The sequence below is a fragment of the Aspergillus multicolor genome (assembly GCF_047715735.1).
Source record: "Aspergillus multicolor strain CBS 133.54 unplaced genomic scaffold BDW74scaffold_3, whole genome shotgun sequence".
In the NCBI taxonomy this organism is placed as follows: domain Eukaryota; kingdom Fungi; phylum Ascomycota; class Eurotiomycetes; order Eurotiales; family Aspergillaceae; genus Aspergillus; species Aspergillus multicolor.
This window is the reverse complement of record NW_027395954.1, coordinates 350,493-371,719: the sequence shown is the minus strand read 5'-3', so window position 1 is coordinate 371,719 and position 21,227 is coordinate 350,493. Positions and strand designations below refer to the sequence as shown.

Here is a 21,227-nt window from a genome sequence, read left to right as displayed (position 1 = left end):
ATCTTATGTAACTTTCTCCACGTTAATCAGTTTTATTTAGTCTGACTCCCACTGAAGCACTACACGGTAGTACTACACGGTAGTACTATGGTGTGGGATCGATAGGATACATTGGAATCAGAAGAATCAGCCTAGGCCGACGGCATGCAGCCAGGCTATCAGTAGAAGAAATATACGGGTATGGTGGTTATGCTTTTCTCATTGGTTTCCAGACGTGGAAGTAAGATGTGGTTTGGCACGCCTGGGTACAGAGATAGTATGAGGGAACAGCGACAGTGCGAAGGAACAGCATGTGAAGAGGGTACAATTTAACCTTTCATTGATGTATATTTGAAAAGATGGAACCTTCGAAAGGACTGCTACTATTCGATTATAGCGCCAAAACTTGCCACTCCTTGCTCCCCCACGGTTCGGAATATCAGAAATCTTAGAGGCAGACCCATTATGTCTCAATTTTGAAATGAAACGGTGTTGATGATCACTAAATACCAAAGCAAAGGAAATCGTTGCTGCGCTAATGTCTGCTCCAGACAGGCATGGTTGAATGAGATGATTGCTTTGGTCGGATAGACGGATCGGCTCCATACGCAAGGAGCAGCGGTTCCACGTCCTGGAAGGCAAGCAACGCGCGGACGAGCGAGAGAGCGGTATGACCGTCTGCACGAGTGGTATTGACGTTCGCTCCCTCTTCAATAGTTTTTTGGTCATGGCCATCCTCGCTGTGCCGCTTCGAGTAACGGCTATGTGTAGGGCAGTATTATATGTCGGATGTTGAGTTTCTGTGTTCGCCCCTCTGATCATCAAGGGTGTAACCATTTTTGCATCGCCAACCTTTGAGGCTAGGATAAGCGACGATGGGTAGTCACCAGAGGTCTCAATGTTCGCGCCACGATCCAGCAGGAGTCTAGCGATTTTGCCGCGACGCCAGTATATCGCCGCCTCGAGTGCGCAAGTGAAGGGGTGTGCAGTTTGTGTGTGATTGATATCGGCACCATGATTGAGCAGTTGCTTTACTATCTCGTACCGATCCTTCCTTGCGGCTTCAAGAAGTGGCGGGCCACATCTGTACTCCGTAGGCCCCTCGAACGCTTTGAGAACACAGGAAGCCATTGCGTGGATATCGGCACTGTGCTGTAGAAGAACCTCCGCTACTAACTTCCCCTTTCAAGGCGACGAAGAGAAGGAGTGTGCGTTTGACCCTGTCCCGTTAGTCGGCATCAGCTCCGTACTTGAGAAACTGCCGCATTGATTCCGCACTGGGGAGGTTGTAGTACCAGTGTAATGCGTTCTTTTTCCATCGAGTGGTGATGTCCCTTCTATAGAGAAATTTGTTCAGGAGAGGGTAGAGCACTCTAGTTGTGCGAGTGAAGGCATTGATGTGACGGTTGGATGTGAGGTTTTGGGCGACCATGAGGATCAACACCGACGGAAGGGATAGGAAGGACATTGTTGCGGATTGTTTGGTTCGTCGATGTGATTGGAACGGGAAGAAACGTCTGATAGAAATGCGCAGCATAGAATTGGGTTATAAAAGGCATTTTCTTGATGAATGGAAAAAACTGGACAGAGTCTTACTTGAATGTATCTGTTCTTAGACAAGAGGGGAGAAGGTGGGAGTGGAGGAGCGCTCTGCGTGGGATTTTGGGAGTAGGGAGGGGCGATTAAGCTGGAAGGTGAGAGAAATGCGAGGCGGGAGCGAGGTGCACCTCCTAGACATCAAACCTATAATACCTAGGCTGTCGAAGAAGACCGAGATAGTACTACGAATCTATACCTCCAGTCTATGCGTATGAAATTCAGTTGAAAGCACTTACCAGGGAAATTGGGCCCTTTACTAGGGTCGTCCCTACGTTGTTGCATCACATCAACACAAGACGTTAGCCGTTATATGTCGCCTTATGCTATAAGAGCCACTCCTCGGGTGTGGATTCACTCGTGCTATTTTGCTCGATTTTTATATCTATTCGGGAGGAACATGGCCTGCCTCAATGCGCTGAGACGTCAGCACACAGATGCAAACCTGAATTAATCACCTAGGAGAAACACCAATAAGTACTATAAAAGTCCTCCTCTCTGGCAAATGATTTATCTGTGAAGAGCTATCCACGGGAAAGCTTATGGATAGCTCAAGGCAAAGCCAATTCTGCCCGTCTAAACATGTCTATGTTCCCGGGGCTGTTTCTTCTCCAAAGGCAGGAAAGCGAGTCCAATACTCCTCGGTCAGTTGCGCGGGGTCAGCACCGTGATCGAGCAACATCTGTATGATACGCGAACATGCAGGTGATAATCCTTCTCTCGCAGATATCAATGCCGTGCCCCAAATGCCAACGTGCGTCTTGACATTTGCCCCCCATTCAATCAACAGCTTGACCACTTCCTTATGTCCTTTTTCGGCTGCTGTTTGATGGGCTGTGCCCCAGAAATCCTGCTCACCTTCATTATTGGCTCCGTTTCGCAGTAAAACCAAGATTACATCCAAGGACCCATAATATGCTACTACGACGAGAGATGTTCCATACCGGGATCTCTATTTAAGAGCTGAACTGTCGAGCTGTGGCCGCCACTTATAGCAGCTTCAAGCATGGATACTATGAGCTCCCCCGCCCGCTGTTGATTTACGTCAGTGCCGTTGTCCAAAAGATATTCTACCATCACGTTTCTGCCCTCCCTCGCGGCCTCAAATATTGCAGGTCCGTATGCGTCGGGTATATCAGGATACTCGGGTGCGGGTTGCGTGGTGAGGTCGGCGCCGTGCTGGAGGAGTATCCTGGCGGCGTCAAGATGACCGTATTCTGCCGCGTAGAGAAGAAGTGTCACTTCGTATCGTCCCTAGTATCCACGTCGACTCCGTATCCAAGAATCCGTGTGATAGTACCAGTCATTCCTTGACGGGCCGCCCAAAATAGTGCCGAGCAGTCATCAACTGTGATGTTGCCGCGATAGAGCACGTCGGATACGATGGGGTACAGCCGTTTGCTCGCTTGGCTAAAGGAATTCAGGTCGCTTGGAGCGTCGAGGTTCTTGGCGATCATGAGCAGTAGCTCCGGTGGAAGGGTTATCAGAGGCATGACTGTAGCAGTGGAGTAAGCAGCTGGGATGGAGAAGGTCAAAGTCAGCCTTGTAGTAGTCTTTATAGCTTGTGCGATGCGGTGAGGGCTCATAAGCACTGTGTTCTTGCGATCCAGAGGCTGTTGCTTGATTAAGCCATTGGATATAGCGAGATCTCTTTGGGAAAAATTGGTGGCTAGAGAGAGGGGAAGCGCCGATAAGTAAAGCTCTGAGCAGCGCGTGTTGTGAGACAAAAGTCAGGTCACCATAAGTGCAAAGTGAGGGATAGGTAATGAATCAAGACAGAGACTGAGGCTCGCAGAAGACAAGGAATTATCCTGCTCCCAACTACCCGAGGAAAGGGCACCAGACCACCAACCTTTTCAACTTCAGCATTGTGCCAGCTATTCGACGCTCTACGTTCTCACCATATCCTATCATCGGGAAAATTCCCTCTGGTAGCGCCATTATGAGTGATACTAAATCATGAGTCTACGACATCGGCATGGATTGATATCCTGACTTGGGCTGTCTGGTCAGTGAATTTACAAGTATGTCAACTCCGCTCTACAGTCAACGCTTTCCACATCACACAACCCGAGCGAGCCATAGAAGCAGTGCGACAGAGGCTTACTGGCCATGGGAAAGTAAGCAGACTACCCTAGGTACGGACAAGCTAGTGATTCAGCCTCGATTCTCGCCGACGCCGAACATTACGCGCCGAAGATCCTGTTTGCACAACGTGACCCCGCGCTTGAGCAGCGACTACAAATACAAGTAAGCCGAATGCACTAGGAGGGATTTGGTAAGTTCACTTGCGAAGCACACTCGCGAAGCACACTCGGATAAGATGGGGATTACTCAGCTCACCAAATTATACCTTTTAGCAGTGCCGACTACAACGTTCGCTATCGGCCTTATTGCAGCGGCTCTACTGCTTTTGCTGGTAGGCATCGCGATTAGACCACGAAAGGTGCTAGATACGGTTCTAAATGTGAGTTTCCCATTGGTCTTGTCCCGCTTATCAACAATTGCGCACTTCTGAATCGTTCGGAAATTTTACAGGGCTATCTATCTCTCAGACACCGGATCCCAGCCGCGAGTGGGCGAGGCTACATGCCCGGGCCCGCTTATGCATTCCCAAACGGCCAAATGGTCGAGAAGTTTCTCTCAGCGCGAGCAAAGAGCTGGGAGTGGGAGGCGGAATACGGCAAGACCTATCGGATTTGGGCCGCGGACATACCGGAAGTGTATGTCTCTCATTGAGTCCTCAGAGTAAGCACGAGAACTATGCTGACAGGAAAGTAGTGTGATTACCGACCCGAAAGACGTTGAGGCTCTATATCAGCAGTCGACCGACCACAACAAGGCGCCCCAGGCAAACGCTGGCTGGCTGCTAACCCAGCTTCTTGGGTCCGGCCTGGGGTTAATCAATGGGGATCGATGGACAAATCTGCGGAGGACGCTGGACCCAATGTTTTCGCACCGGACCAGCTTGCAATATTTCCGCGATAGTTTGGATGCAAGTGCCAAGCAATACATCGAGGGCATCGGGCAGTTTCGGAAAGGAAATGGAGATGGAGACATTATTATTAATGTGACGCAGGCGCTGCAGCGATACCCCTTCTTCGAGGTCGCATCGATGTTCTATGGAACGATGAGCGCTGCTGAGCAGGAGGCCCTGTGGGATCTTGGGCGGCGGTACTCGGAGGTTTTTGGCGCGGTCGTGGCTGGCGGGATTCATCGCTCCAAGCTGACCAAGTATCTGGGCAGCAAGGCTTGGATGAATGCGAGGGATTATCAGACGAGGTGGAGGGACTTCAACGCGGAGATGTACATGACTAGGAAGGCCACGGCGTCTGATGCCCCATTTGTGGTCCTCACAGAGTTGGCGGAAAGAGGCGAGTTGACGGCGAGCGAGGTCAGTCCATAGTTGCGTCTGGAACAAGGATGTCTCTTTTGACGGTATATCTAGGTGACTGACACCATCGCGGAATCTACCTTTGCGAACCTGGACATCGTCACACATGTTATCTCCTCGTGCATCATTCTTCTAGCCGATGCGCCGGATGTCCAAGCTGATCTTGTTGAGGAAATGGCAAAGAACAAAAATGAACGCGAGGATTATATAACCAGAAAAGACACCCTTCTCCACCACTGCCTGTTGGAATCGCTTCGGCTGCGGCCTGTCCTTTGTAAGTTTGGCTGTAGGACTGCCCATCAGACAACCAGCAGCCGTCTGACCGAACTATAGCATTTACGTTCCCGGAAAATCCCCCAAGAGAGAAAGTGCTGGGCAATTTCGTGATTCCCAAAGATACGACTGTGATCGTGGATGCTTTCTCGATCAACATCAGGAACCCATTCTGGGGCCCTGATAATCGAGCCTATCGGCCGGGTCGGTTCGTGGGAATAAAGCAAAGTCAGGTAAGTGGTTTGACATCCATTTCGGTGGGAGAAGTATGAAAAGCTGACTAGACCGGTCATATAGCTGCGCTATAATCTGGCGACGTTTGGGTATGGACCAAGGAAATGTCTAGGGCAGCATATTGCTGATAAAATCATCAAAGCTGTGGTCTACCACCTGTTCGGGAGGTATAAGGTCTCTCTTCAGCCAATGGAAGCTGCGGAAGAGGATTTTCAGGTCGACAAGACCAGCTGGGTGGGATTGTATGAGGTTGAGGTGAAGTTGAAAGACAGGAAGACGTCAGTTTAGAAAGGCGATTGCTGTGTAGGCAATTTTGCGTACGAACATATATTTGCGACCGATACCGTATTTACATTGTGCGCAGGCCGCCGGGAGCACTGGGCGGATAACAACACGTGGAAGAGAAGCTTCAGCAAACCTCTATAGCCAAATGACAAACTTTGCTATTGAATCTGTTTGTAACACGTGGATAGCTCCCTGCTTATCGGAATTCCGGCCCCCGGCTGTTCGTCGGGGGTATCGGCGGGTAAAATGTGCTTGACGTCGGCACGGCGCCGAAGTCAGATGGCCGAGACAAAATTGCGATTTACGCTGTAAATGGCGATTCACTCTAAAAAATCGCCCAAGGTAGATTTTTGGACACCGTGACCATGGCTGATGATCTTAAAGCCGACCTAGTGAAATGTCTGGCGAACTCCGATGTCATTGTTGCTGGCGACGAGGCTTGGCCGGATGCGATCAAGCGTTGGACTAATTACCGAGCGCAAGTTCCTGCAGCAGTAGTTCAACCTACTGGCGAGCAAGATGTCATTGCGGCAGTAAGGAATTCCCGCGGGTGCTGTTCCTCATGAACTCGTCCACATACACTGACATACACCCTCAGGTTTCTTATGCGATCCGAAACCAACGGCCTTTCGTTGTCCGAGGCGGTGGCCACAGTAATGGCTTCTCGACAGTCAAGTGCCCCGGCATTGTCATTGATCTTAGGTTGATGAGAAAGGTCACCGTCGACGCTGAGAAACAAGTGCTTATTGCTGAAGGAGGTGCAACTATGGGCGACGGAGTCAGGGCGGCAAGTTCAGTGGGAATGGCGATCGCTACTGGAACCTGTAACGAGGTCGGCCTGGTAAGAAAAGACTCATAGCATCCGGCGTGAATAGGAGTCTAATCGCGAGGAATAGGTTGGCGCCGCCCTTGGAGGAGGCATAGGGCGCTTCATAGGACATTTGGGATACGCAGCAGATACCCTGATTTCGTGCCGGGTTGTTATAGTGGATAAATGTGGAGTAACCCGTGCGGTCGAGGCGTCGCAACAGCTCAATCCCGATCTCTTTTGGGGTCTTAGGGGCGGTGGTCATATGTTCGGAGTGGTCGTCGAGGCGACATTTAGAGCCGTCCCATGGGCCTATGACACATGGCACAGTTGTCTTGTCTTTGCGCCAGACTATGCAGGAGTCGTTGCAGAAGCTGTTGAGAAGGTCCATTGTGAAGGAGGGATGCAGGGACGACTGGTGTTCTGTGCCCCAAACAGGCAGGTAAGCGTCTCAAGAATGCAGTGCCCTTCACATTGCTGATGTCGGGGGGAAAATAAGGCTATTTTGCTTCTCCAGCTGTGGTATCTGGGACCGCCTGACGATGCTGCCAGGAGATTCGAGCATTTGTTAAATCTCCCGTCATTGGTGAATCACCCGCTGAACTTCGTGGGCCGCCGAGTTCCGTACCCGAATCTCAATGACTCAAGTGATCGCATCTGCAGCTATATAGGAAGAAAGAACCTGACCGCGTTCGGGATGAAAAAGCTTTCAGCAGAGTCTTGCCTAGCGGCACTCAAGGTCTTTATGGACTTCATCGGCGAACATACCGACGCAGCGCAAACCCATATCTTGACGGAATTTTACAGCATGGATGTTGTCAACATGATCGACAGGCAGGGACAAGAAACGTCCGTTCCAAGTGAAATTCGACAAGAGGTGAAGTACTGGGTGATGCCGCTGGCGTGGTATGAAGATCCTGCGCTGGACGGCGCATGTGCTGAGCTCAGCCGGGCCATCGAAGAGGCATTCCTAACACAGGCAGATGGAACTCGGGCACCGAAAGTGGGATATGTCAACATGGCATCTGAACATGATACAGTTAGAAGTGTCTTTGGCAATGGCGAGAGACTGGAGAAGCTCAGAGAGCTCAAGAGAAAATGGGACCCGCTGGGAGTTGTGCAAGGGATCGTCAGCGTTAATTGCAAAGTGTAAATAATGAGGCACGTGATGGCTCAGGTTTCTGCCAGAGGCGGAGACACGTTGGGCTAGCTTCCGTCACTAGTACAGAAGAAGATTAGGTAGTGTGCGCGCGTTCTAATCCATCTCCACTCGATCGTCGCCTTCCTCCTTGTCATCTGCTCTTGCAATTTCGTATCTGATGGACTCTACAACCCCAACCCCATTATCTCAACAGGGATCTTCTGGTGATGGTCAGAAAGGACGACAACGCATTATTACCGCGTGCTTTACATGCCGGCGCCGGAAGGTCAAATGCGATCATAAGCAACCTGTTTGCTCACCCTGCCAAAGAGGCAGTCGTGTTTGTACGTATGCTAGCCCACAGCCAACTCCACAGGCACCATCCCGCACAGCGTCTGGGAACCGGGTGTCGCGACCCAATCTTCGGTCCGGCCAAGAGGAAATCCGGAGTCGCCTGGAGCGGCTAGAGCAACTACTGGAACGAGCAATATCCGGCGGCAGTACCCTGTCACAAGCGATAATACCTACTACCGAAACGCGCTCCAACATCGACCAGTCTGGAGATGCCGTGGCCAGTACGAGAAACGAAACTTTGTCGACAGACGGATACGATGGCGCTTTGCTTCTGGAGGCCGACGGAGGCCAGTCTCGCTGGGTTTCATCTTTGCACTACGCTCTTTTAGCTGATGAGGTACGGACGTCTACAAATGTAGCCATATAGATCTAATGCTGAATCTACTAGATCCACGATGTCAGAATGCTGTTAGGAGGCCAAGCTGGTAGTGCACCGGTAGAAAGTCCACCGCCAGATCATGCAACTCCCCCATTTCCGTTCGCCGGCACAACTGTGGATAGCCTTGCCCCTTGGTCTCCCAAATCAAGTGAAGTCTGTTCGGCCTTGCTGGATATCTTCTTTTCCAATGTCGATCCCATGACACGACTTGTCCATAAACCTACGCTGCAGCGGCGGTTCTCTCAGTATCTTAACCACACTTACGGTGCGAGTGCCGACAGAGACGAAACCGACACCCCGACATCTGATCACGCTATTCATACGTTTGAACCTCTGGCTCTAGCCGTATTTTACTCCGCAGTCAACAGCCTGTCTCTCGAAGAAGTTCCCATTCGATTTGGTCTAGATAAGGAGGCGCTCCTCGTTCAGCTTGAAAGGGGGGTAGAATATGGGCTAGGAAGGGAAAGCTTTTTGACAACTTCGAGTATCGAGGTCCTCCAGGCACTTGTACTACTTCTGGTAAGTTGACCCGGCTTGACTTTTCTCGGATAATACCTAACGAGATCTAGACTTGCCAGTCACGGGAAGATGACATGTCAAGAACGTGGACGCTGCTTGGTCTTGTTGTGAGAATCGCTCTTTCGCAAGGCCTTCACCGGGAGCCCTCGTTATTTCCATCGAGTAGTATGGACGTTATTCAGATTGAGACTCGTCGCAGGCTGTGGCATCAGATATGCCATCTCGACTTTCGCTCCGCCGAAGGCAGTGGACAGGAGCCCACAATAGCGGATGACGACTACACCACCCTCCTACCACGGAATATCAACGATGAAGACCTTATAGAAGGGACGCTTCCAACTCTTGAAGCATACTCGACTCCAGGCTTTACCGACATGACAGGTCATTTGATCCGCCTGAACGGTATTCACTGCTTCAGAAGAATCGTCCGGAGCACCTATAGGCTGGAGCGGAGAATCAAGTCTTCGGCCGTAAACGGAAACAATAATCTCAATCCGATAGCGGAACTCCAATCCTTGTTCATGGAAGTTCGGAGTATGGTCGACGAAATGGTTACTCATCTTCAGACCCAGTATTTGCAATACTGCGACCCCGGGATTTCCCCCCAACGCATGGCATTAGGCCTTGCCGCGGTAATCGAATGGCGATGCTGGTCGCTTTTCTGGCTGCGAACACCAAAGCACTATCGCGAGGCGGTGGTTTCCCCTGACATCCGAGAAACGTATGCATCATACACATAACATTTGCTTTCTCGAGGCTCAATGGCTAATATTAATGTCTAGTGTCCTGGGAAAATCAGTGAATCTTGTTGAAAGCCTGAACATGATGCCAAAAGACAAATATGCCCAGAGGTTTCAGTGGCACATCAGTAGTCATGCCTGCTTCCAAGCCATTATGCACATTGTTTCGGAGCTTGAGACAACGGAGTTCCAAACACCAAATCACCACACACTCCGGTCTCGGGCATTAGATGTCTTGAGAAAGACAATGGAGACCAGAGGCCGTGAAGTCATGCCAATGTGGAATGTGATAAACCGTATTATTTCGAATTGTCTGGCCAAGAATTCCCCAGCCGCCTTTTCTACATCGTCATTTCCTGTTGTCTTCTCCCCAAGTGGTGTGGTTCCCGACGTAGGCTACTCAACTGCCGTCCTGCCTCAACCTATTGCACAGGATTCATTATTACCCACAACCGGAAACCCGTTCCTTGACTTGTCCGAGATAACAGACCCTACAATGGCGTTTGGCTGGGTGGGCAAACCTGTGAACTTGCTGAGCGCTTTTTGCTGATAATCTCGGCAGGAATTCTGGAACTTTGACCCTACTGACCCTGGCTCTCTATGAGAATTACAATATATGGCACGAAGAACAACACTCAGACCACGGCACGGTAAAAGCCCACGATGAAATAACCTTCCTTGCGCGATGGCATACGTTCATCGTGTCTCAATTTTCTATGTGCTGTACACCCGTGGACTATAATACATGGTCATATAAACCCCTTTTTGCTTCTTATAGGAGAATGAAAGATAGGTATGTGTGCCCGTTGAGGAGGATAGGGGATGGTGAGGGCTAGTGAGGTAAGCATTGGCCGTGATGAAGAAACTTAGAGACTTACAACAAATCTTTCACAACATTGCAATAGTTCCTCTCCATATTGCGCCATCTAAGTTTTCCAAAGAAGCTTTGCAGCCGACTCGCGATCTGGACGTCATTATCACAGTAGTGGCGGACAGGCAAGTACACCTTGGGTTCAGGGAACCATTGCCCTGGTCGCAGCTCGAAATTGAAGATTGTTCCTGCCGTGCGGTGAGAATTTCTCGGCAACTCCACGTTCTCGTCGGCCACACCAAATATCGTTCTCCACAGGTCGTCAAGCAGCTTTAGGCCTTCGCTAGTATTCTCGTCCGTCAAGCGCCCACCAAGACAGTATGCCTCTTTCACTTTCCCCAATGATGTATGTGAGATTCGTACATAGATTTTTATTCTTGCCTTCGCCTCGCCCATGCAGTCCGCGCTTACTATCTCAGCTTTGGCCGCACCGCCGTAGCTGGCAATCCACGCCTCCATCACCGACAAGGCGGCAATCGCCTGCACACCCCATACTGGGCTCTTCAACGCCAAGCGCAATATGGAGTCAGATACAATCTTGGTTGTGCTCTGCCCGGCATTTAATGCCGCGAGAATTGGAAAGAAGTAAGCCTTTGTGGTGACGCGAGCTGCATCCAGATCAAACGCCAAGAAACTCTGCGTCATATGTTCGCCACTTGGGAGCTTTGCCTTCAGCGCAGCATAGGAGTCCGCACCCACGAAGAAATCACGCCGAAAGTGCTCAAACAGCGTCAAATCAGCGCCGACTTCCATTGCGTTAATTGAGTGCATAAACTTGGTCACGGCCGATTGGTTGAACGGGTCGGTAGTGCTCCCGGCGTCAGGGCCCACGGGCTCAACCCCGAGTCGGATTGTGCTCTGCGCTGAATCTCCGTTCACATTCCAGCTCGGTTCCACCGGGGTGAAGTCATCCGTCAAAAAGCACCTCCACGTTGCATTGTTCGGTGACCGTGCTTGGGTCGGATCATCAAAGCGTGGTTGGGGCCCCAATAACGGGAGGATATGTGTATGGTATAACAGGAGGTACTTGTACTGGGCATAAAGAGGATAATTTGCTTTGGCGAGGAGCTTGCCCATCAACGGACCAGTCTCTTGCCACCAGAAGCCTGTGGCTGTGGCTGGGGCCGGCAGCGGGAGCGCCGCAGTGAGGACGTCGTAAGGACTGAAAGATGCAAGGGAGAGACTATCTTCAGCCTGTGTCTCGACATCTCCGTTCGCCAACTTCTCCTCCCCTTGCATTTTGCCGGGATATGCAACAGCGATTCCATTACTGTTGAGACCTGAGCTTGATGCTGCAGAAACTGCAACGACCGATTCGGTACTGAGCGTCATCCTGGAAGCGAGTTCTGTGTGTAACTATCGGAGATTGAGGTACAATGGCAACGTTGCTGCCTACTTTGTTCCTCTCCGCTCCGGTTGGGGCTCGCACGAGGTCTATATAAACTCCGGGCTGAAACGCTGCACCGCCCAGAAATTCCCCGCAACGCCGCACGTTTTCGTCCTTTCCATTACTCCTGTCGTGCCTGCAACACCCTTTTCCTCCCCACGACCGTGACGTTCATGGCTCTCAGCCTCCGGACCCAGAGTTCGGCGTGTGATCTACGCCATGAGACCCTCCGCTCTCCGGCCCCACGGCCCTTTCAGTGGTGGCTTCGGCGCCTATATTTTTCGGCGTCCGACTCTAGGTTTCTCTCCAGCTGTGCTACGGGGGCGCTTATTGTCCGGGCAAGGCTGATCTGACGGCAATCGTCAATGGGGACTTCCGCTTACCTACCGTGGCATTTGGCTCTATCATGCTCCTCGTAAGCCATATAATATGAGATACCTAGCTATCTACATGGTAGAAGCTTCGCCATTCTGGTGGTAGAAGACAGGAAGCGAGCGATTACAGCATTTATCCCTAAGTGACAGCGATTACACTGCCATTGAAAGTGTACATAGAATCTTAGTAGGTTCAAGCTGTCACATTCAAACTATCCATTACTATTCATAGTTGATGGTGGAGGTAATCAGATAAGCACAACACAACTTGCCAACTCGAAAAGACTCTGGCAGACGAAGATATCCCGTAACTTCACCTCCAACCCGCGTCTCTCACATAGGTGCTGCAGTCTCAAGGCATCAGTACTCTGGGCCCCAAAGTCCCAGAATGATCTGTCGAGGTCCAGCTTTTCCACTTCGTTCTCTATGTTCAAACATTGGCAGACTGCTTCAGAGAAGAGTCTGTTAATATTCGTATCCAATTCAGCTAAGCCGCTGCTGAAACATATAGAATTGACATTGGGACAGCCCTGTTGACAATCCTCAGGATTTCCCCTCGCAGCTGGAGGGCCAAACGCCATCCTAACGAATCGAATTATATCCGTAGTATCCGTTTCAAGCACCATGAGCTGTAAGGCCAACGAGAGCGCGAATTCCAGCCTCAGCGCAACATCGTCGCCGAGATATCCAGTATCGTATTCCATGTCTACTTCAATATGCGTGCCACCCTCAGGTCGATTGGCGGCTGTCTCAGTAAATTCCATCGTCAAGGGAAATTTGGCCCCGCCTGTATTCCGCCATCGGACTGGTTGTACTTCTACGCCAGGCCCAAGTTCCAGGAGTGGTTTGTCGTCAGCCGCAGTGTGGTAGGTTACCATGACCTGGAAGAGGGGGTTCACGAGGCTTGGCTTGTGGCCAACCGCAGAGCAGACTGCATGGAAGGGCATAACATGCGCGAGAGCTTGCTGGCTAGATTTGCGAATCGCGGAGAGGAAATCAGATAGAGAATTTTGCTTCTGAGACCTCTGGATCCGGAGCACCAGTCGGTCCAAGAAGAGGCCTGGAATTACCTCGGTACCGGGTTCAGTCCGGTGCGTGAAGGGCGCCGCGAAGAGAATGTCGTTCCGCTCGTCGGCTTCCACGGCTTGCAGACTGAGGAATACCGCGGCGAGCATGAGCTGGTGCATTGTTGCTGACGCTTTGGTTGCCAGATTACATAAACGCTGCTGCATCCGAGTAGCCAGAGTCAAAGAGCGAGTATGACCTATGTACGTTGCTGTTGGGGAAAGGTTGCCGAATGTGAGTGAGGGCGGCATGTTGAAAAGATACGATTTCCAGAATGCAAGGGAACGAGTAGGGGGTTGATAGGTTGCAATCCAACGTGCCCATGCGGTGTATGACAAGTGGTCGGGTCTCAAAAGTCCGTTGGTGAAAGGGTTGGTTTCCACGAGTGTCTTGGATTTTAGGAGCTTATTGTATGCCTCGCTTATCCAGTTGAGGCATATGGCCGTTGTGGCTGCATCGCCGACAATGTGAGAAACTACAAAGACCAGGATTGCTTGCTTTGGGGTACCCGTCAGGATGGAAATGTTGACAGGCGGTTCCGAAGTCATGTCGAAGGATTTGTTGATCAGACTCCGAACAAACCGATGGAGATTCTCGTTCGAGACATGAACCACCGAAGGCCCTTTGAAAGGACTTGAAACCTGCTGACGAACGATAATTCCCTCAGAGACTGAGTATCTGGATTGGAAAACCTTGATAGCCGAGATAGCCTCCTGGACTGCAGTGCTGAGTATTCCAATGTCAAAGTCACCCCGAATCTTGCAAACGAAGTGCATGTTCCCCGCTGGAGACCCGGCAGATAGCAGATGATTGAGGAGCATTTCACTCTCTAGATATGAGACGGGAAGTTGATCGTCATGTGCCAGCTTAGACATCTCAAGGAAGGTCATGGCCGTCGTAGTTTCCGGACTTGCCTTCTCAAGAACAAGCTTGTCAATGGCAATACACAGTTCTCGAAGATTTTGATGGCGAATGACCTCCTTTAGTGGTAACGGCCAGATGTCCCATCTCTTAGATATCGCTTGAGCGACTCTGATCTGCAGAAGAGAGTGACCTCCGAGCTTAAAAAACCGGTCGCTCGGGCCGATGAAGCTCTGAAGTCCAAGCACGTCTGCCCAGATGGCTGCAAGAATCCGTTGCGTATCTGTTTCCAAAGCCTCAGCGGCCACACCAGTCTTGCTGTGGTCTTCCAGATATTTATGCAGCGCAGTCAAGTCCACCTTGTTATTAGTTGAAGTCGGAAGTGTCCGAAGTGCGATAATTCGATTTGGAACAGCGTACGGAGGAAGTTGCGATTCGAGGCTCTTTGCCAGACCGTTGACATCTACTGTCTCTGGCATCACGAAGGCGACTAGGTTATCGTTGAATGCGATTATTGCAACGCTCGTAGCAATAGTGGTGATTCTTGAGATCGTGCTTTGCACCTCTCCCAGGTCAATGCGGAACCCACGAAGCTTGATCTGATTGTCCTCGCGTCCAACATACTCAATGTTTCCGTCTTCGAGCATTCTACCAATATCGCCTGTCCGAAACATGAGTTGGCCAGAGTTGAATGGGTCAGGTAAAAACCGCCTAAATGTCTCCTCTTCATTGTTCAGGTAGCCCGGCGTGACCTGCACTCCAGAAATATAGATTTCCCCACTAACGCCTACTGGTACGGGATGTCCATGGTGATTGAGAAGATAGCAGGATAAGCCTAGCAATGGCCGACCAATCGATACGCTCGTTCCTGACAGAAGTGTTGCAGTGGTTGATATCAGGCTGCATTCTGCCGGACCGTACGCGTTCGTTAGGGTTCTTCCGGTCGCCCATTTGTCGTTCAGAGCCTGCGGGACGGCTTCCCCCACGACCGTAATGATCTTTAGATTGGAGTAGTCGTCAGGATCTAGAGCTGAAAGTAGGGACGGAGTTGCCATTGTAGCATCGACTCTGGTAAGATGAGAGACTGGGTTCTCAGGCTCCTTGAGGACGAGGGTGCCGCCGAAGCAAAGGGTCGAAAATATTTCCTTGATACAGCAATCAAACCCAAGGGAGAGCATTTGCGCGTTTCGCTGGCCCGGACGGGTGTGCAATCGGCCTTCAGGCTGGGAAATAACATTCATGATACCTTTGTGCTGCAGCTGGACCGCTAAAAGTCCCAAGTTAGCCACTTTTCCGCTGTGTATCTGCACAACTATACGTACCCTTGGGTAAACCTGTACTTCCTGAAGTATAGATCAAGCATGCGACGTCATCACCACTTGGCCGAGCGCGCCTTGATGTATCACAAGGTAGACATGAAGATATCTTGGACATGAGTGGCTTCATGTATAGACACGGAACTCCACTGCACACCGGATCCTGAGTCGAACTAGTGTGAATGACCAAGGCTGCTGCGCTGCTTTGAATCATATATACTATTCTATCTCGTGGCAGCTTCTGATCGACCGGGCAATAGATGGCACCGGTTCTGATGATGGCAAGCATAGCCAGGAGCCACAACACAGAGCCATCGCTAATCACACATATAACGGAACCCTTCTGGATGTGCTGCAAGAGGACCTGACAAATACGTTCGGTTATTTTGCCGAGCACAGCATACGTAATGCTCTCTGTTGACCCTTCGACTGCACAGAGATTACCATGCGCCAGGACTGAGGTTTCGATAGCCTCCACGAGGCTTCCTGAAAGATCACTTAAGTGCAGCGCTGGACTTGGTGTCAACGTCAAATATTCTTGCTCATTCAGCATCTTCCCCATGACAGTCCCTAACGGTGTATCTGGATTCACAGTAACCAAAGCTGTAAGGAGGTTATCGAAGTGGAGAATCATCCGTTGGACAACGGCATGGCTAAGGTGGGACCTTCGATACAGGAATCGCGCCTCGAAATTGCCGTCAATACTGTCTAATAGAACGGTAAGAGGGACTTGAGTAGCCTCGTTATAGGAGATATCACGAGGCTCGGGTATTTGGTTGGAGCTCCATGGTGGTTGTGGAAAGTCGTACTGCAAGGCAAACACGGTCTCAAACAGGCCTGCTGGGTTGTCTCCACAGCTTTCTCCGATAAGTGAAATGGGAGACCATTGAAACTGTAAAATCATGCAAAGACTCCTAAAGACTCCCTGTACAAAATTGCGCGTTGATTGCGCGGTTTCCTCGGTATTCACTGTTAATGGCAGGGTGTTAATCAGCGGACCGACCATGTCCTCAATGCCGGATATGGGTAGATTCCTTCCAGATAGGACGGCACCGAGTATGGCACGATCGGTTCCCGAATAAATCGAGATTAAAAGCCCCCACGCAGCGTAAAGCATGGTGGCTGGAGTCACGGCAAATTCAGCTTTTGTAGCCAACTCAAGTACAGAGACACTAACAGCGAGGCGCCCAGACAACTCTGCTTGTTCATAATCACCAGGGTCGCGAGGTGGTGAGACTCGAAGCCGCTGAGGAGGAGTATACCCATCCAAGTATTCTCTCCAGAATAAAGTGGCTCGGTCTGAAGACTGTCTTGCAGCTGTTTCTATCGCGATGGCAGCTTGAGTAAACTGCGGTGCTTTTGGGGCAGGCTTTTCATCAAAACTAGTGGCAAAATCTCTCATTAATATCGCCATTGACCACCCATCAACTAAACCATGATGAACCGTCCAAACAAACCGGGTACGTTGATAGGGGAGAACAACCAGGACTACCCTTGATAAGGAAGCTCGGTGCTGTGCATCAAAGTTGGTAAACTCAGCCATGTCCAGGCGCTCTTCCTGTTCACAAATCGATTCCCACTCATGTTCGGTGACTACTCTGTCCTGCCATGAGCGTTGCGGGTGGTCGGATATAATTTGGGCGCCACCTGAAACCGTCATCACAAACGAGGTCCGCAAGATCCCATGTCTCTGATGAAGTCGTATCCAAGCTGCTTCCAGACTGGACGTAAGATTAGGTATTCCAGAGTGATCGAAAGTAAACGATGTCTTGATGAATGACAGACCGGGATTCGTAGTGAGCATTCTCGATTGCATATCGGTCATGGGAGCGATAGTGGCGTTGTCGGGTGGAAGGACGGTTGATATATCTCGTTTGAGCCGTTCTATTGAGTCGTCTTCCATTTGTTGGACACAATCACCACTCAACCCCTTCGCCGCCGAGGCTATACCGCCGACCGTATCCCACAGAAGCACATCAGCTACGCCGACACTGAATTCCATTCTCCTGAGCGCAGAAATGAGCATAACTGCGGCGAGTGAATGGCCGCCGAGATGGCGGAACGACGATGCCTCGGAAATCTGCGGTTCTGGCAGACGGAGGACGCAAGAGAACGCCCGACGTACGGCTTCCACTGCAGTAAGACCTTTTTCCACGCTGGGAGTTCTTGAGGCTTTGATGTTAAGCCCATGCATGCGTTCAAGGCCCTGCCGATCAACTTTCCCATTGCTAGTAACGGGGAACTCATCCAGGGAATATATTGCATCAGGGACCAAGAACGAGGATACCTTGTCCACAAGGCATTCACGAAGCCCCTCTTCGGCGCATATGGGCTTCACAAATGCGACCAATTGCCCTTGAGACATGAACGCCACTGCACTGTCAACTTTGGGGAAGGACTGTAAAGCCGGCTCAACATCCGCTTCAAGATTGATCAAGAAGCCCCTATTTTTCACGAAACTGTCCCTCCGCCCACAGAAATGTAACCCATTTGCAGTCCGCTTGCCGTAGTCACCGGTCCTATAAATTCTTGCCCCGTCCATTTCGATAAAGGCACTGTTCGTGCGGTTTGGGTCTTCGAAGTATCCCAACGCCAGGCCTGCTCCAGATATGCAGATTTCTCCTTCATTTGCTGCCTGTTTACCATCATCGTCAAGCAATAGAATATTACTGTATGAGATTGGAAAGCCGATGGTGACTGGGCTTCCAGGATGGAGCTCACTCATAAGCGCTGCGCAAGTTGTCTCGGTAGGTCCGTAAGAGTTGAACATTCTGCGGCGAGGCGTGGCCCATGCTTCAATTAGAGATGGACTTGGGCTTTCACCACCGACGAAGATTTTCTCTACTGTATCAAAGCCAGCAGCAGGGTCCAATGTCATCAGAATGCTAGGGGTCAACGGTAGGACGTGACATGTTTTGGCTACGGCTTCAAAGGTAGGTGGATCAGCTAGAACGAGGGTTCCCCCATTGCAGAGCGTACCAAAGAGGACTCCGGCGCAGACTGTTTTGTGTATCAGAACGTCACTTGCCAAAGAGGAGCCAGATATACCAACCGTCAAATCCAATCGAACAAATGAGCAGCACTCTGGTGCCATGCGTCGTATTAAAATTGAACGGCAGTTCACCCCCCTCTTTCACGAAGCGAGAGATTGATCTTTGACCAATCATTACTCCCTTCGGTCTCCCTGTGGTACCAGATGTAAAGATAATATATGCCAGATCGTCTCCACGATTGACAGAATGATCATCGCACAGCGCTGCGCTGCCAATTGCTACTTCGTTGGGATTTGTTCGCTCCAATTGAACGATGGGACACATATACTCATCAGGTCGGTACCTAGATGTCGATACGACGATCCGGGGTTTGACGATTTTTAGAACGGCGTCTATGCGATCCTTTCCCCAGGAGTCGACGTCAATAGGAACATAAGCAGCGCGCAGTTTCATAATCGCAAAGATAGCTGCTACCATCTCGATCGATCTGTTGGATAAAAGGGGGACTTTCCAGCCTGCACCAACACCTGCGAGACGAAGTTGGTTACTCCATAAGCCGGAGAGAGCATCCAGCTGTGCATATGTAATTTTCTCCCAGGTCGCCCGGTTTGAAGACTGCGTTCCATCTTCAACTGCGACAGATAAAGGGTGTTTTTCAAGTTCAGCGTAGAAGTGGTTTAGAAGGGTAGGTGCGTGGCCAACCATCTTCAATGACAGCTGGGAGTGTTGCTCTTTGCACCGGTATCGGGTTTGAGATAGTCAAGCTGCACATTTTCTGATGCAAAATCCCCATTTAGATGAGTCCAAAGCTGTTTATTGCCAGGTCCGGTTCCTAACAAGCCGACGGCCGCCGCGAATGACTCCGGATATTATATGTTGATTATATTCGCCGAGCACCGCCCGCCGTAAGCTAACATGGGACTGAGTACAATATTGACCGGTTTCTGCTCACAATGGTGTCAATAGAGAATCGAACATTAATTGCCAGCAGACGAACATGGAGAACGAACTCAAACATCTGATCTGGAACATCAAGCACGCATTATCGCAGTTTGAAGGCCCATTGTCCCAGGAGCTTGATTTCTGTCTCAAGATTTCTCCAACATCTCGAGGTTCATCAAGCCCTGATAAGAATCAGGTTTACCAGAAGCTGCTAGCCACTGTACAGGAGCTGGACAAGCTCCTCATCACTCTGACACCCCCACATATGACATTGGTGGACGGCATATTTGGTATTCTGCCCCCCAAATCAAAACGGCGATAGGGAACTAAGTCGTCTATACAGCGTTTACCAATAGCAAAGTCCTGCTCTGTGCGTCTCAATATGGAATTGCCGACCACGTCCAGACACTCCAGCCGTGCAGCATCTCAGAGCTCGCCAAGTCTGCAGGACTCCATGAACAAGGACTCTCTCAGATAATCCGGTATCTTCGTGAGATGGGATATTTCTCGCAAGATCATGTAACCGGTAAGCTTTCCAACAACCGGCTGTCAAACCTCCTGCGCAGAGACCACTGGGCGACCTGGGTCAACTGGGTGGATTTTTTCCCGCGCGAGTACTACGATCTCATATCGCACCTCCCGGACCAGTTAAGCAGCGACCAGCCTAAAACCGCGACCGAGCTCTTTTATAACACCGACAAGCCCATCTACCAATATCTGGCTGAGACTGGCAAAGCTGCGGTCTTCCATAAAGTCACGGGAACGGGCAGTGTTGTTGAGGCGCCCGGCCTACTTGCCGATTACCCATGGGACGAAGTAGTATCCGAGATGGTGGTAGACATTGGTGCCGGAGGGGGTGACTTTATCCAGTCTTACTTGGAGAAGTTCCTCAACGCAACGGCTGCTGCATTCGAGCTCCCGTCAACGGCAGAAATGCTGAAGCAGCGATTCGCTGCCGATAACCAGGATGATTCCCTAGCGAGTCGAGTTGTGTCTATTACAGGTGGTGACTTCTTCGTGGACCCTCTGCCTAAATCGTCCGTGTATGTTCTCCGATGGATTCTGCATAATTGGGGCGATGAAGAGTGTACCAAGCTGCTCCGGCGGATTCGAGAGACGATGGCCGTCACACCGCACGTCAGTCGCGTTCTAGTTGTTGAGTCTGTTTTGTTTGAAGGACGACTGGGGCGCGGGGCTCGGTACGCGGATATTCGAATGCTGGCGAGGTGCAGGAATAAGGAGCGCACGCTTGAAGAGTACCGAACACTGGCTGAGGCGAGTGGATTTCAACTAAGTCGAGTGGTCACCCCTCGTGGATGCCTGACACAGGTAGTTGAGCTTCGGCCAGCAGATGCGCACGTTTTTGTCCCGCATGGTAATGGCGTTGGGGGATGGGAATGGGAGTCGGAGGTGACTAAAGGCAAGAACAAAGGTGTCGAAGTGCCGGAGGCAGCGGCCCAGCACGCTCCTTGAATGGACTACTTACGGTAGCGCCACCCACAGATCTTTGTCTTTGAACCTTTTTTTCATGGCCTACATGGTCAGTTGTTCTCTTTCTTGAATTTGGTGCTTTTCCTGCAGGGTTTTGCTTTCGTGTAGCGTTCTTGTACGCAATCTACCTTTTGAATGAAACTGCAAGGGTTTCCTTCTGGACCGAGGACCTTCTTCCCCAGAAGCTTCGAACTCGGCCAAATCTACAAAAGGATACAATCTGGC

General features: G+C 50.7%; 8 protein-coding genes across 8 annotated transcripts; 5 read left to right on the top strand and 3 right to left on the bottom strand.

Annotated features, from left to right (window-relative positions):
• Positions 1–2,496: 2,496 nt before the first annotated feature.
• BDW74DRAFT_174071 (uncharacterized protein) lies at positions 2,497–3,068 on the bottom strand (the record flags this gene model as incomplete). Its single annotated transcript, XM_073727946.1, has 2 exons — positions 2,497–2,767; positions 2,818–3,068. 2 exons carry the CDS (start codon positions 3,066–3,068, stop codon positions 2,497–2,499), a joined length of 522 nt encoding a protein of 173 aa, XP_073587567.1.
• An 830-nt stretch (positions 3,069–3,898) lies between these two features.
• Positions 3,899–5,764, top strand: hasH (cytochrome P450 monooxygenase hasH; the record flags this gene model as incomplete). Its single annotated transcript, XM_073726434.1, has 6 exons — positions 3,899–4,042; positions 4,114–4,298; positions 4,357–4,969; positions 5,024–5,243; positions 5,303–5,475; positions 5,540–5,764. 6 exons carry the CDS (start codon positions 3,899–3,901, stop codon positions 5,762–5,764), a joined length of 1,560 nt encoding a protein of 519 aa, XP_073587566.1.
• BDW74DRAFT_145397 (uncharacterized protein) lies at positions 5,733–6,533 on the top strand. Its single transcript, XM_073723202.1, has one exon. It carries the CDS (start codon positions 6,127–6,129, stop codon positions 6,325–6,327), a length of 201 nt encoding a protein of 66 aa, XP_073587565.1. The 5' UTR covers positions 5,733–6,126; the 3' UTR covers positions 6,328–6,533.
• An 83-nt stretch (positions 6,534–6,616) lies between these two features.
• BDW74DRAFT_145396 (uncharacterized protein) lies at positions 6,617–7,166 on the top strand. Its single transcript, XM_073723201.1, has one exon. The coding sequence runs from the start codon at positions 6,835–6,837 to the stop codon at positions 7,048–7,050; it is 216 nt and encodes a 71-aa protein (XP_073587564.1). The 5' UTR covers positions 6,617–6,834; the 3' UTR covers positions 7,051–7,166.
• A 211-nt stretch (positions 7,167–7,377) lies between these two features.
• Positions 7,378–10,306, top strand: hasF (Zn(II)2Cys6 domain-containing transcription factor hasF; the record flags this gene model as incomplete). The annotated part of the gene is made up of 6 exons (XM_073726433.1): positions 7,378–7,698; positions 7,925–8,401; positions 8,453–8,962; positions 9,013–9,683; positions 9,745–10,213; positions 10,265–10,306. 6 exons carry the CDS (start codon positions 7,378–7,380, stop codon positions 10,304–10,306), a joined length of 2,490 nt encoding a protein of 829 aa, XP_073587563.1.
• A 110-nt stretch (positions 10,307–10,416) lies between these two features.
• Positions 10,417–11,812, bottom strand: hasE (7-dimethylallyltryptophan synthase hasE; the record flags this gene model as incomplete). The annotated part of the gene is made up of 2 exons (XM_073726432.1): positions 10,417–10,534; positions 10,581–11,812. The coding sequence occupies 2 exons, from the start codon at positions 11,810–11,812 to the stop codon at positions 10,417–10,419; spliced, it is 1,350 nt and encodes a 449-aa protein (XP_073587562.1).
• Positions 11,813–12,582: 770 nt separating this feature from the next.
• Positions 12,583–19,274, bottom strand: nrps5 (nonribosomal peptide synthetase hasD; the record flags this gene model as incomplete). Its single annotated transcript, XM_073731463.1, has 3 exons — positions 12,583–15,527; positions 15,583–18,576; positions 18,629–19,274. The coding sequence occupies 3 exons, from the start codon at positions 19,272–19,274 to the stop codon at positions 12,583–12,585; spliced, it is 6,585 nt and encodes a 2,194-aa protein (XP_073587561.1).
• Positions 19,275–19,566: 292 nt separating this feature from the next.
• Positions 19,567–20,984, top strand: hasC (O-methyltransferase hasC; the record flags this gene model as incomplete). The annotated part of the gene is made up of 2 exons (XM_073731462.1): positions 19,567–19,801; positions 19,855–20,984. 2 exons carry the CDS (start codon positions 19,567–19,569, stop codon positions 20,982–20,984), a joined length of 1,365 nt encoding a protein of 454 aa, XP_073587560.1.
• Between the last annotated feature and the right edge of the window lie 243 nt (positions 20,985–21,227).

Bases quoted from the DNA above. Each gene is read 5' to 3' on its own strand.
- BDW74DRAFT_145396 (XM_073723201.1), top strand. From the start codon at position 6,835: ATGTTCGGAGTGGTCGTCGAGGCGACATTTAGAGCCGTCCCATGGGCC.
- BDW74DRAFT_145397 (XM_073723202.1), top strand. From the start codon at position 6,127: ATGGCTGATGATCTTAAAGCCGACCTAGTGAAATGTCTGGCGAACTCC.